This window comes from Dryobates pubescens, chromosome 5 (assembly GCF_014839835.1).
Source record: "Dryobates pubescens isolate bDryPub1 chromosome 5, bDryPub1.pri, whole genome shotgun sequence".
In the NCBI taxonomy this organism is placed as follows: Eukaryota; Metazoa; Chordata; class Aves; order Piciformes; family Picidae; genus Dryobates; species Dryobates pubescens.
In genome coordinates, this window is record NC_071616.1 from 22,922,656 (window position 1) to 22,936,000 (window position 13,345).

A 13,345-nucleotide genomic window follows, 5' to 3' on the forward strand; every position below is an offset into this window, starting at 1 on the left:
CATAGTAGGAGTCTAATGCAGGAGTGGCAATGCTGAGGAATCCAAACAACAAGCTCATGTGAAATTCCTCAGGCGGTAGATGGGTGCGGCAAAAAAAAAGTAGGTGCCTGATTTGCAGGAACATCTAATGGTATCTAATGCTTTAGCATTTTCTCACATTGGACCAGAGCCACCTGTATTCAACTGCGAGGTTATTTGTTTGATTTGCTGTTGGGCTTGTTTTTGCTTTAAGTCTTTCAGGGTTTGCCACTGAAGGGCTTATATATTCCTGAGATAAAGCAACAACTACAAAGCTATAAAGGACTGTGCAGTAGGTACGGCAATTGCACAGTGTGGCCACTCAGGACTTCAGGTCTTAGGTGAATAGAGTCTGTTGCGCTTTCTACATTTGGTCTTCCAGACAGAAAAAAACCTTCCAAGTTGCTCCTGCAGCCAATGCAAAATCAGACTGTCAGACCTCCCAGGGAGCTAATTCCAGCCTGACAGACCAGGTGAACTTGTCAACATTAGAAAGCTCTGGGAATATCTGGGGACAGACATCCATGATGATCATGATGGGGAAATCTATGAACTCCAAGCTCCTTTACAGAAAAGAGGTTCTCTCCTGCCATTATACAGACTGAGTATGAGATAAGGAGCTGAAAGTGGATCAAAGAAACAAGGAGAGATTAGGGCATGCAGTTTGTAACATGTTAGAAGACCAATGGCTCTATGAATTCCCAGGCTATAGAAAGTAAGTATTTTTAAATTAAATTTTGATAACTGATAAGTTTTAAGTTCTGTACTACAGCCATTCCTCAGAACTATACAACACGGAGAAGACCAGTAAATTGCATGTCCATGACCACCATTCAAGAACTGCTGACATACAGAACAACAGGAAGAGGAAATCCACAAAGCAGGCAGAGCCATGCAGCTATTCCATATAATTATGAGTGGGTGGAAGGAAAAAAAATAATAAAAACAATAAATAAATTTTAAAAAGTCACCCAGCAAGAGACTCAGGAAAGCACTGGTGGAAGGGAAAGATTAAAACATGACAACCTACTGGTGTATTTTGTACCAACTGAAACAGTCTGGTCTTGATGGAAAAAGGGGAAGGTAGAAAGAACAGACAACCCTTGGTCCTGCACTCACTTCTGACAGTCAAAAGGAGTAATCACTTTGGCTCTATTTTATAAGGAAACCTCGTAACAAAGAGTGAAGCCCTGAAATCAGGGGAAGAAGTCTTGGTGAGAAAGCAGTCACAAGTTACTTTATGCTAAAACTCTGCATGCATACCAGCTTGTTTGCTTTCATTTAATATTATTTTTTAAAAATTAATTTAGGTGAGTCACATCCTTTGAAATGAAGCTAACATTTACATATGACTGCTGAGACATAAAAAGACCAAAACACAGGGATGGACTTTAAATCCAAAATGGTTTATAAACTTTACATAGAGTGGTGTTACCTGAACTTGATCGCGTTCATCAGTGGGGTAGATCCGTATCTGTCTCTAGCATAAACAGTGGCACCAGATGTCAACAAGTACTCAACTAATGGTAAATGCCCTTCAGAGGCTGCAATATGAAGTGGAGTTCGGCCATCATAGTCTCCACAGCTCAAGTTTCCACCCTGCAAAAGAACAGACCCTTCACATGCTGAAAAGACGACGACTACACATTGAGTTGTTGGTACAACAGCAGACGCACACACTATGTTTTAATTCTGCCACCAAAGTCTTAAGCTTGTCAATTTAAAGTTTATCTTGCACTGTTGTTTTAGCACAAAGAGATATTTATTCTGCCTTCTGCATGTTCCCCTGCACATATATTCTTATTGCAGACCCTTTGGATATGCTCTCTTTTCCAGTATGCTGTACCATAACTTTGTGCCTATAGTCTGCCAATTTTAGTTGCTTTACTTTGGTATTTTCAAGACATATTAATCCTTTCTTGAGACTAATTACCCAAGTTTCAAGAGTAGGATATACCAAGCAAAGAGGGGGGTGGGGAAGTGTATAAGATGATACAGGGAAATGCCTGCTTCTTATTTCAGGTATAACCCAATCTACAGCTATGGGGAGAGACCAAACCCTGAATTAGCACTGCACTGTGTTTTGTATAAATAGCATTTTCAATTCTTCTTTTGAATTGCAACAGATTTACATCCAAAAGGTAGATATTATGAATATGCATAAAGAAAGCTAAATGAAAGAAAGCAGCACAAACCATTTTAAAGTGTTCCAAAGTTAGCAGATAAGAACTTGCATTTTAATTTACCTGTATTTTCACAGTTCAAAAGAAAATGTAAACAGTTGAGAACCAGGTAGGGGAAAAAACGTACCAGTTTTGAAAGGCAAAGACTGAGGAGCCTAGAAACAAATTGTATTAGTCAAAGCACCTTGATCATAAGACTTAGGTAGTTGCTTCCCAGTGAGCATGGCTTCCTCCCATCACACATGTCCCTATTTAAAAATCACTTATTTTGTACAAACTGTTATTTTTTACATTACCATTTCTGCTATGGCTCTTAGAGCATCTATGTCACCCAGTTTAGCTGCAGCACAAGCCAAAGGTGGAATTAAAACATCTCTTACAGCTTCTAACTCCTGAAAAACAAATAAAATTAAACATTTAATATCATCCTTGCATCTAAGGTCAATGATGTCCAAATCATAAAAACCATTGCCCCAACTTTGAGTTTCCAAATTAGTCATTTGGATATTAAAAAATGGTAGCACTTAATTTTTGGAAGGAAAGACGCTTCATGCTTATTTTAAAGTTTGTTGGTCTCACATCCTCCCTGGCATCACTATAATTACCCGATCTCTCTATATATCATTTATGGTGCATGCACAAATTGCCATCTCTCTGCTGCCACAGTTACACATCAGTACAGTAAGTGAAACAGTGCTGGTACGAGTTGGAAAAAAACATATAGTCCAGTCTCCTCAAGATTGGCTCAACTTTATTTATGTGATTCCTCAGTTAACTGTGTAACCTGTACTTCCAAACCTTCACTGACAAGACCTATAGGCCTCCTAAATATTCTCCCATTTCCCACACATACTAAAGAATCACACATTCAGTATTCATTAGCTACTGAAAATCCCATCTTCCTTGAAACCAAGCCAAAAGAAAAGCAAATGCTTCTACCTTACAACAAATACTGTGTGTTCCGATTTTTCTAGTTGGGAAGGACTAATACTAAACACCACAAATTACGAATGGAATGGAATGGAATGGAATGGAATGGAATGGAATGGAATGGAATGGAATGGAATGGAATGGAATGGAATGGAATGGAATGGAATGAACCAGGTTGGAAAAGACCTTTCAGATTATTGAGGCCAACCTATCATCCAACACTATCTAATCAACTGAACCATGGCACCAAGCTTGTACAGTGCTTCCTCAGTATCAGCCTTCTGGAAGTGCATGTACAATGAAGCTTTTTTACCCATTATAATTTGGATTGCTCCAAACTGTCAATATATTTGACCGCAAAAATACAAAGCACTTTTTTATATCACTGATACCCTGAATTACAGCAACTGTCTGTCTCAGACTTGCTATTGCAACCAGACAGACAAGAAAATAAACTCAAGATGGAGCTACAAAGACAGGGGAAAAAAACTTGGTATGTTTTTAATTAAAAAACATTTTAATGTTATGTTTGTGATTGTGTCCTTTCTCCCTAACCCAACTGGTTAGCTGTGGCACTGTACTAAAAAAAGAATAATAAAGAAGGTCCAATGTTCCATTTCCTTTTCAGCTTTGCTGTTCATCTTTAAGCCAGGTTCATTTTATTGACTTTACAGCTTTACATCAGTTCAATTTTAAATATTTAAGAATATACCTCCTTGCTGCTGATACTTAGAGATTTGGCAATCACTTGAATAAACTTGCTATCTCTCAGCGAGATCTTGGCTCCTCTAGGTACAACAGTCATTTCTCCTCTTAGATTCTCACTCAGCATCTGAAAAACAAGCAATCAAATCCTTTGTTAGGAGAGAAAAATACTGTAGTAGTTTAATAAAAAAAACTTAGGATGAAGTTAGAAAATTGTTTGGGGGGAATTATGGAAACTAATTGAATGCAGACAAAAGATTAAAGAAATAGTTACTGTCCCATGAAGATTGCAATTTTGAAAAGACAAAAGGAGGGAAAAACAGAGACAGGCAATTAAAATTTTCTTCCGAAGTAAAGAAACCAAAATAAGCACATAACAAAACACCCCAATTTTTGGAGTATGCAGACAAAAGTTTCCTAGTGGGGTAAGCTGCAGCCTACTTAAAAAGGCAAAGATAGTGAATAATTAGCAGAGTGAGGCAGAAAACCAGAATATTCTGAAATGCTGCCTTTTGCTAGCATTCCCAAACCTCAGAACTCCTACACAGACAGTGTACATAGGCCTCAAAACAAAGCTCAGTGCTGCCTGTGGATGATCATGTATTTTGATAGATTTTCAAACAGCTTCATTAGCTGTTCTTAAAATCTGGCCATAGAGCCAGCTTTAAATGCAGAATCTACAGTAGTACCAGTCATTCAGTATTAAATCAGGCATCTAACAGGTTGCAGGATGGGCGCATCCAACTTAACCAGGAACAAAAAAAACAAACCAAAAAGTCAGTCAAATCCTATGTAGAATGTGCTTGAGTATGGCAATAAAGAAGTGAAAATATTCCAAAAGACAGGTTCTGGGTAACCTGGAGAACAGACAGAGAAGCCAGTTATTAAGGAACTGCTTTCCTGATTTCTGACAATTCTACATACTGGCACTGTTTCACCAAAGGTTGCTGATGCAGCTATAAAGCATGTAGTTATTTCAATTAGAAATTTTAAATGCACGATTGTGAAAGTTCGTAAGAAACAGATGTGATGTTGGAAAGAGGAATGCCCCAGGTTTACTTATGTCTAGGCATGCCCTTTATTAAAACAACAACAACAACAACAAAAAAAACCCAAACCAAACCCACCACCACCACCAAAAACCCAACAACACAAAACTCCCAGTGCTGACAACACTTGTAGCTGTCTGCTGGAATAGTCCCAGCTACCTGCAACTCAGAGGATATCAACTGCTTTGGCGCACTTCTAGAGTTTGACAGGTTGAGATCATTGCTTTGTACAGGTTACCTTAGCAATTGGCACCTGTGCTAAATGCACCCAGTGCAAAGCCCTACATGCCTTACTCAGTCCTACCAGCTCTGCAGCCATTTGCATGTGTCTGGGGGCACATTCCTTGCTTCTTCGTGTTGAAAGAGAATCCTAAAATAACCACGCCAGCTTCAGGAGAGCTTTCGTCTCTTGGGAGACTATTGTTTGGTGATATGTTTAGCTGAAGATATTGCCACAGACAACATATTTCCAGGCTTTCTTCTTCTCCTGGCCTCTACCATTCATTCCTGCCCAGGCAATGCAGTGTGCTGCTCCTTTAGTTGTGCCAACACAATTGTTTGTGGGTCTGTACAATGAGTCAAATGAGAAAATCGGTCCTGCTTAACTCAAAGACATTGCAAGAGTTATTTTGTTTTTCAAAGCATATAAGAGAGGTCCCAGCACCACCACCAAAACACTGTGCAGCACATTCTGAAGGGCAGCATGTGAAGATGCAGGAGTACCTTATGTACATAAAATGAGCTATCACCAAGTCCTCACCTGCTGAGCTATCTCACATCAGCAAACTGTACCTCAAATTAAGTTTTAACTCAGACATTTAGGCAGGAAGCCAGCTGGGAAAGTTTCTCCTGTCTCAGGTCAAATAATCCTCTGTGTAAGAAGATTAAAGTCTGCATTAAAAAAAACAAAGGCTAGTATACGTCTGATCCAGTGTCAGTGAGTGTATCAAAGGGGCATCAGTGAAGAGCCTGTTTCTAAAACGTATATACATAAATGCATGTAATACTCTTCACACAGCACTGTCACCTGTCAAGCATGGTCTTGCACAGAGTATGCCCTTGCCATCCTCATCAAAAGAAACATGCAGCTTTTCCTCCTCTCATTTTTCAGACTTGGGGCTTCAGCAAACAACTGAAAGCTCAAAGTCTGAAACTCTAAGCATGGTAAGTAGTACTTAGGCTCATAGGTATCCAAATATGTTTGCCTTAACTGACTGGAAGATATTGAGCATGAAATAAAGGCCAAATTTCTGTTTTAATAAAACCAAAATACCATCATAAATTGCACATGTACATGCAGTGCTTAAGTCTAGAGTGACTCATCATGATGTAATCTCCCAGAGTGTCAGGATTATGATTTCACTACATACAAGCATAGAAACACATGCATTCCTGCAGATTATTGCTCCCCTATCTAACTCAGAGCTATGTTAGTTGTATAAAAGGAACATGATACACAAAATATATCATTTTTGGGGAAAAAAGCTTTGATTAAGCACCAAGGAACAGTAAGGTGTTGTGATTTTAAAATTGGAAATGGTTCATATAACAATCCTCCATTTTTCATGCCTGTAAAATGTATCTCTTTCTCAAGAAACAAAAATCTAACACCACCATGAGTAACACTGTAAAGGAAGAAGCTCTAGGCAATATTAATTTTCAGAATTAGCCTTATGTGAATGAGTCTTGGATAAAATCTTTACTACATTAAGATCAATGACAAGATCTCTGCTGACTTCAGTAGAGCTGAGATTCTGTCTCCTATGTGAATTTCCACATATAGGGTTTTATCACAGAAATGTCCAAGGTAGACTACTACCATTTAAATCTGGTATTTTTGTGGCTCAGTCACGGTCTTCACCTGACTTATGCAGAGAACTCTTCTCTTCCAGTCTACATATGTTCATTTGCCTGACAGTACCTTCTTTAAGGAAAAAACATGTAACGTTCACATTCTGTCCAATGGGATTATTCAGAGCTTATCATCATTTTCCTTTTTACACTCAATGGCGATTTATTTACATTCTACTGCTTTCTGTGAATGATCTGTGGAAAATTTTCCAGGCGTAGCCTGAAACTACCACAAGAAGTTAGCACAGTAGATGAGAAAGTTAAAGCCATTCAAGGTCACACTGAAATATTTACCTGCCTTTTCTCCTCCCAGCTAAGCTTACTCTTGCTGAGAGTGTATGACAGTTTTGCCAGGGCTGCCTCTGGTGTCATATCACCTCCAGGAATCACTCCAACATCAGCAAGAGTCTGAATAAAAAAAAGAGTAATGCTTCCAGTTAGCATAGCATTCTGAAATACGTGCATGAATTAAAAACATGTAAGAATAATGAGCAGCTACACAGAATGCAGTACGCAGCCATGCCTCCACTCTCTTGCTCCTCCTACTGCCACTGTAATTTTTGTAATTTTAGTTATCAAATACCAAACAAATACTAGAAACAGCAAAATAAAGATGACTTTTATTTTAAATTCCTCTTCATGCAATAACATTGAAGAATTCACTCAAACGCTTTCCATGGTCACTTACTATGCTACAGGGCAAGGTTACAATTTCCATACAAGCTGTCTGCGGAGTTGTCAGATTCCCTTTATTGAAAAGCTGCAGTTACTGTTTTAACCCAGTGGCATATTGAACATTGCCAAGTAGGCTGTTCTCACACAGACATATTTACCATTCTTTAATGGGGCATTACTTTGGATGAATTCCAGCACTACATTTTGCTCACAGCAGGAGTGTTTTCAAGATCCTTTCAGGCTGCACTAGCAGTGTAAGATTTACAATGTACAACTAAAATATGTAATTTATACAGTTCTGACAAGAACAATTGAAAACTACCATTCTGGTAGTTAAAAAACCAAACCAAACCAACAAACAAACACCAAAACCAAGTGAAAAAACACCACAAAAAACCAAACCCCAACTATCTGAACCAAAGCTAAAAGCAGAAAGATCTTTGCTATGGTCAGCAAGCCCCATAAATATACAGTAAGCAAGAGACAAAGACAAAGGAGATTTCAGATCTCTTGTCACTGAATTGTACCTGGGCAAATACTTGGGCTTCTCTAAACCACAGATCTTCATCTTTGCCAAAATATGACGTCTTACACTTAAGCATCCTGCAGAAGGCTCTTTACACTGCATTTTACTTTAAATACCTTGTATATAAACTTCAACTTTGAAGCTTTTTGTAGCTTAACTAATATTTTTAACAAGATATAAGGCCTTAATCAGCTCATTAACCACCTCCAAGAGACTCAGAATAACGTTTTTAAGAGTGCCATGAGAAAACACTACAAATAAGGTAAGAAGTACTTTCTGTATTGCAGAGCTAGCCAAAGAACAGCTAGAGTTCTTTCAGCAGGTTTGAGAAAGAAGAGGAGGAAGAGATTTCCCAGATTCCTTCCTATACCTAAAGCCCCCTCAACTTTAAGTTTCAACTGTGCAGATGGATGAGAGGGCAGACATTAAGTTAATTAAAACGAACACTTCAAGGGCAACCAGGGACTCAGCTGACCCACCTGGCTAGCTTGAATGAGTAAAAAATGGCATAGCCATATGAAAAGGTCTGCAGAAGATTTTATTTAAAGAAAAAACAAAGTAAAGTTAACAATACAGCAATCTGCAAGATTTCACCCATGATACACAAGCAGCTTTTTATGAAACAATGAAGTAATTTCACAGAACTTGGCTCTGTATGCATTTTCCTCAAAAGATGCCAAGAAAATAAGGCAGCCTCCATCAATAGATGGTGAAGCAACATAATACATGCTGCATATAAAAAAATGGGACTCAAAAGTGCACACATTGCCACACAGCCTTACAGTCACTTGGTAAGACCAGAGCAGAATTTTTCAGTTCAGCATATCAACAGTCTGGATCAGAGCACCAAAAGCCATTTTAGTGGTGTCTACTAGGACAATCTTTTGGCCAGAGTATGGGGGGACAGGGGGGAAGAGGGAAATGTTCTTCTTTCCATGCATTTTAGCAGTTCACTTTAATCAGAAAATCACATTTTCTTATTGTTTTTTCAAGTATGTTTGATGTTTTCTATTGACTTTACTGCTTTCTTCCCTTCGTGCGAAGTCTTCTATATAGTCTATGTATTCTTACTGTATTTGCTACAGAGCACAGGATCTTTGTAAGCGTTACTATTTTTCAAAACATAACCATTATGTTAAGCAAAAGCTTTACCAATATCCAAATGACTATCCAATTCAGAAAACATTGAATTTGGATACTGAAGAGGTGGAAAGAAAATCTTACAGTCTCCTTTTCTTTCTCCTCATAGCAGACTATGAGATTCTGAAGCAAATAAAATCTAAAGCCGTGTCAAAACCAATACTAAAGAGGCAGGTTCCAGCACCAGACTAGATTATCTAGGTTGCCTTACAGTCAATGAAGAGGCTGGCTCTGCCAGACGGGTGTTTGCTCCCAACAAAACCAGGTGTCTAAAACAGGGGGATGAATCATCCTCTGGCAGTGCTTCTTAGCTACTTAGTGGGTAGCCTTTTTATAAAGGCCAGTTAAACCAGCTTCCTTCACACTACTATATGCAACACATCCTCTTACATGACTTGGAGTTATTAGTCCCAGTGAAGCCATGTCTCAATACACAATTAAGAAACTCAATACAAAATGCCCTGAATAGTATCTACACAAAGCCTGCTTTAAGCTAGCCTTCATGGGTTGAACACAACAGATTTCCATTCAGCAAGACAGACTCTTCCTTGCATACATTAAATAAATCTGGTTTTATGTATTGGGACTACTAGAAGTACATAATCAATTTGTATCAGTGGGACGATTCTTTTGCACAGCAGTAGAGTCTGAAATCATTGCACAGTCCTCACCTGCCCTGTCGCGTAGACTGTTTTAACAGCCCCTCGTAAGCACTGGGTACAGTTTAGAATCACTACTTTTCGTTCAGCTGCTTTCTTCAGTTCTTCCAGCAAGTCTTCTCTGTTGTTTGGGGCATTGCCGCTTCCATAAGTTTCAAGTACAATGCCCTCAATTGGAGGCTGAAGAAATGCTTTGACCTGTTTAATAATAAAAAGGGAAGTGGGGGGAGGAGGGAGTGGGGGGAGAGATAAGTGTGTTTAACTCACATTAAGATTTTAATGTATGGCACAGAGTTTAAAATGGTCTATTCTTGTTCTAGTCTTACAGGTTCTCATGGTTTACAATTTTCTCATGCCCTTCTGTGCTCCCTGCTTCCAAAATGTAGCATATTATTGAAGAAGGAGGAAGGACAAATGAAAAAAGGGTGAAAGGAAAAAAGAAAGTAAATTTCACTGTGTAGTTTCCTTTAAAATTCCTAAAAGGGATCGATTTGAAATATTTGCTATTTTCTACAGTCATGACCTCAGTGGGAAAAAGTGCTGTTAACTGGCTATACCATAGTACCACAGCAGAACAAAAAGGTAGATTTACCCTTATGAAATAAATGCAGAATTATTAATTGAGATGAAAATGCCCACCTTGCCCAGACAGGTTACTTTAGCAAAGAGCTTTATTAACAAATGTCTGCCTATGAGAGAGTATCTCAGGTTTTAGGAAAGAACATTCTAATGAAACCTGTAGTTTTTCAACTCAAAACCCCATTGATTTAACTTAATGCAGTCAAAAAAAGGAAGAGGCACTACTATATTCTGGGCCAGTTGTTAATGAGGTTGCTGTTGTGCCTCACTGTAAGAGAATGCCTAGCAAAGTCCTCTTCCTAGATAGATGTATTTTAAACAACCTAGACATTTCCTTGCTGATCACATATGCTAAATGCAATACGCTGCAACCCCCCATGAGGCTAACTGCAGTTGGAGTTTTATTGCAAATATACCACCCCTCTGCCTTTCCATCTGTTCATAGCCACCTAAAAAGAATGATAGTATAATTGAGGAGTGCCACTTAAACTACTGGATTCAATTTAAGATGGCAACAGCCACAAAAGACCTGTCAGTTTAATGGAGCTAGTATTAGACAAAACCATAAAGACATATCTACCTAAAACTGTAGTTCTGCAAAATAATTTCAGAAGGCAAAAAAATCCCAATTCTCAGTTTCAGCTCTGTATGAATGCTGAGGGTCATGTTAACCACCAGTGTGCAACAAAATGAACCTTAAAAAAGAAGCATGAGTTGCAGAAATAGACTTCTCTCCACCCATCATATTGTGTATTCTTTGACAAGATAGTTATTAATGTGTCTCAATATGCAGCAAGAGAGCATTTCCATGGTCACTCTAGCCTGCTGCACCTGTCTGGAAAAGCACGTTTGACCTATTTATGAGCCCTGATAAGAAATTAATTTTAAGTTTCAAAACACAGGTGGTTTAGACAAATGATATTTGAAAAACCTTTATCAATAGCTTATGGCATATCAAAAATAGTCTTTGAATGCTCTGATATTCCAAAAAACATTGATCAGAAGGACATAGATCCTTTCCCTTCCCTCCAAAACCCCAACCACTACTACAAACAATACTGCTACCCTACTTCAACTCACTAATCAAGTTTTTGAGCATCATCTCACCCCTTTTCCAAAATGAAGTGGTGAAACTTACAGCAGCAGCAGTGATTCCTGGGAAGATTCTCAGAAGCCCAACATTCCTGTTCATATTGGTGTGAACTCGAAATTTCTTTTTGGTATTGGCTCTCCACACCGTTTCCCAGTTTACTGTTTAGAAAGATGGCCTTTTAAATTTAATATTAAGTTATAATAATAAATACACTTGTAACACTGTGCATTTACAACATTGTCTTTAAAACTGTTTCTTATGTAGGGCATTCATGAAAGACAGTATTTTTGAGAAGAGGAAATTAAGACACATTTAAGACAGCAGCGACAGCAGCTGATCCAACACACCTTATTTGTTAGATGCCCCAAAATACATCTTCAAAGCTATACTTCAGGCAGGCTCAACTGTGTTATATTTTCACTTTAACTCCAAAATAGTCTAGATTCCAAGATGCATCAGTATTACTCATCAGTATTTCTATGTTAGTGCACTTCAAGGAGATATTTAACATGTATGCTTGCTTCAGTTTAATAGCATTTTTTAGCAAAGATTTCCAAAATAGATACTTTAATTAAATGACAATTACTGACCAGGATGATCTATCAGACACAAAACTGTGTACCTCTCTGAATCTCTTAAAAATAGAAGTCTGATAGCTGTAAAAAGCATCTGAGTTCTAGACCTGATCAGTTCACATGCAGAACATGTCCTGTTAATGCCAGCTTTCCCAGTTCAGAGTGCTCACAGAGTCTCAACCAGCAGCATCTTGTGCAAATCTAGCATAGGTGCAATATTTACTTGTCACACACTGACCCAAACTTCATTGTTACATAGCTGGCCAGATACCAGTCTGGATTCATGTTTAGAAAACAGACCTTCATCTTCCCAGATGTAAGAGATGACAAATGCAGTTACTATTGCCACTAATCACCTCCAGAGTTTATTAGGTAGTTACTAACAATTAAATAAAATAGCAAGGATTCAATTAACTCCGATTATACATTTAGAGCCAGAAGCCAGCTGTTTAACTAATTGTTTGTGTTGCATTATTAGAAGCCAAGTCATGCATTATTGATTTCAAAATTACACTACTTCAGTGTAGTTGGGTAGCACTGGTTATGCTGATGGCTCCTACAAGGCAGTGAATAGGTTTAACAAACAGCAGCCAAAAGCTCAAAGAGTCATGCTTCAGTGAATGCAGACCATGCCATAAAGCTACTCGTTTTCCCATTACAATTTAAGCTTTTTAGATTTTGGAGAAACTCTCAAGCAGCAAGACAGATAAAAGATCTGCATGCATAAATCTGACTTGCTCTCAGCCACGAGGAGAGTTATTCACACCAATTACTGCTGCAATCTCTTAGAATCAGCAGCCAGCCAAAGAGTACATTCAAAAGCTGCCACTAAAACCTGCTCCCTTGCCCCACTACAGAGATACTAAAAACTACATAATCCATTAAGTTGGGACAGAAATAGCAGCCACCTATAAGACTAACACTATAAGACTTTATGAACTTTCTCATTGTTATTCCATCTTAGCACCTAGAGCCTCTGTATGTTCTTTCTCAAAAAAGTACCACACATTGTTAAACAGGCCTCAGGTGGCTTGGCATCGCATTTGTCCAATCAGCCATGCTTCAGCACATTGATTCCTAATGCCCTGGGAATAGCAGAATAGAAATATAGATAGTTTCTACAGTCCCTTTCTTTGTGTTAAGCTGGCTTGAATGGAACTTAAACCACCTGGCTGGATTTAGTAGTTAGCCAAGCAGCTCTTAAAGGCCTCCATTAGCTTTCCAGAGCAAGTTAGAGACTTGCAGGAGTTACACAGGTGAGTGCAGAATGCTGTACATTTGTTCTGCTTAAAGCCTGGCTAACCATGTCCACTCATGAGCACTGTGCTTTAAGCAGCAGTGCTCAGCAATATAGCAAATCCT

General features: G+C 38.5%; 1 protein-coding gene across 2 annotated transcripts in view; it reads right to left on the reverse strand.

The window, feature by feature from the left end:
• ASPG (asparaginase) overlaps window positions 1–13,345 on the reverse strand; it is a 47,361-nt gene that overhangs the window by 14,863 nt on the left and 19,153 nt on the right. For both annotated transcript variants that reach the window (XM_054161776.1, XM_054161775.1), the window contains exons 7-12: window positions 11,454–11,566; window positions 9,749–9,934; window positions 7,031–7,144; window positions 3,844–3,963; window positions 2,498–2,593; window positions 1,454–1,617 (exon numbers count right to left, since the gene is read on the reverse strand). In XM_054161776.1, coding sequence (XP_054017751.1) covers window positions 1,454–1,617; window positions 2,498–2,593; window positions 3,844–3,963; window positions 7,031–7,144; window positions 9,749–9,934; window positions 11,454–11,566 — 793 coding nt within the window. The remainder of the gene's footprint in view (window positions 1–1,453; window positions 1,618–2,497; window positions 2,594–3,843; window positions 3,964–7,030; window positions 7,145–9,748; window positions 9,935–11,453; window positions 11,567–13,345) is intronic.